At 62.7% G+C, this 966-nt stretch overlaps 1 protein-coding gene across 1 annotated transcript in view; it reads left to right on the top strand.

Annotated features, from left to right (window-relative positions):
• The window catches only part of B4GALNT4 (beta-1,4-N-acetyl-galactosaminyltransferase 4), a 12451-nt gene extending 11961 nt beyond the window's left edge, over nt 1-490 (top strand). Inside the window, exon 20 of the mRNA XM_017507892.2 lies at nt 35-490. Coding sequence (XP_017363381.1) covers nt 35-164 — 130 coding nt within the window. The 3' untranslated portion in view covers nt 165-490. The remainder of the gene's footprint in view (nt 1-34) is intronic.
• The last annotated feature ends 476 nt before the right edge of the window (nt 491-966 follow it).

The raw sequence follows: 966 nt of genomic DNA, 5'->3' as shown, positions 1-966 counted from the left end.
CCCAGGGTCCTGACCACCTCTCTGCCCTTCACAGGGTCCTGCAGGCAGGGCTGGAGGTGGAGCGGCTACGTCTGCGGAACTTCTTCCACCACTACCATTCCAAGAGGGGCATGTGGAGCGCCCGCAGCAGGAAGGCCTCTCACCCGGGGGTAGGGGCGTCGTGAGGATGGGCAGCCTCTCCCAGCCCCAGTGGGAGGCCTGGGGCAGCTGCTGGGGCCTGGGCTTAGAGCTTGGTCCTGAAGGACCCGGCAGGGCTGGTCAGTGGGTCTCAGCCACCACCATGCCTGCCCCTCCTGGCCCACGGGGCCCCCGTGCCAGGCCCACCGCGGAGGGGCAGCTTCACGGCGGGTCAGGGCCTGGCCTTGTCCCCACTCTGCGATGATTTCTGTGAAATTTTGCTGTAGCGATGACATTGTTTTCAGGATATCCAAGAGTTCTGTCTGTTCTGTTTTTTATTCAGAATGAAATGAAATATTTTTTTTAGTTCTGACTCGTCCTCTGCGCCTGTTCTGTTGGGAGGTAGAGTCCTCAGCCCCGGGGTCCCTGAGCCCGACCTCCTGACTCCCAGCAGCAGCCCTTCCCAAACCACCCTCTCCCACCCCCAAGACCACACGACCCTTCCTGCCTGTGAGCCTCTGTGCCCTGGGCCCTGGGGGAGGGGCTTCCGAGTTCTTCCTTCCGCCCTGAGTCTGTAGGACCTGGGGACGAGGAATGAACAGTCACCACCCTGGTGGCCTTCATTCTGCAGTCAGAATCGGGGTGTCAGCCCCGCCCCAGCCTCCTCTAGAGTGGAGGAGCCGTCTGCACCCAGGTAGGGCATGTCCTGTGCTGGGGTTGGGGGTGATCAGGCAGGACTCTGGGCTCCCAGAAACAGAAACCCAACTCAAGCTGGTGAAGCTGTCGGCAGGGGCCTGACCACCTCTCTGCCCCCGCCACCAGGGTCCTGACCACCTCTCTGCCCCCCCC

The sequence above is a fragment of the Cebus imitator genome, unplaced genomic scaffold (assembly GCF_001604975.1).
Source record: "Cebus imitator isolate Cc_AM_T3 unplaced genomic scaffold, Cebus_imitator-1.0 Scaffold384, whole genome shotgun sequence".
In the NCBI taxonomy this organism is placed as follows: Eukaryota; Metazoa; Chordata; class Mammalia; order Primates; family Cebidae; genus Cebus; species Cebus imitator.
The sequence above is the reverse complement of the archived record's forward strand: the minus strand, read 5'-3'. Positions and strand labels throughout refer to the sequence as shown.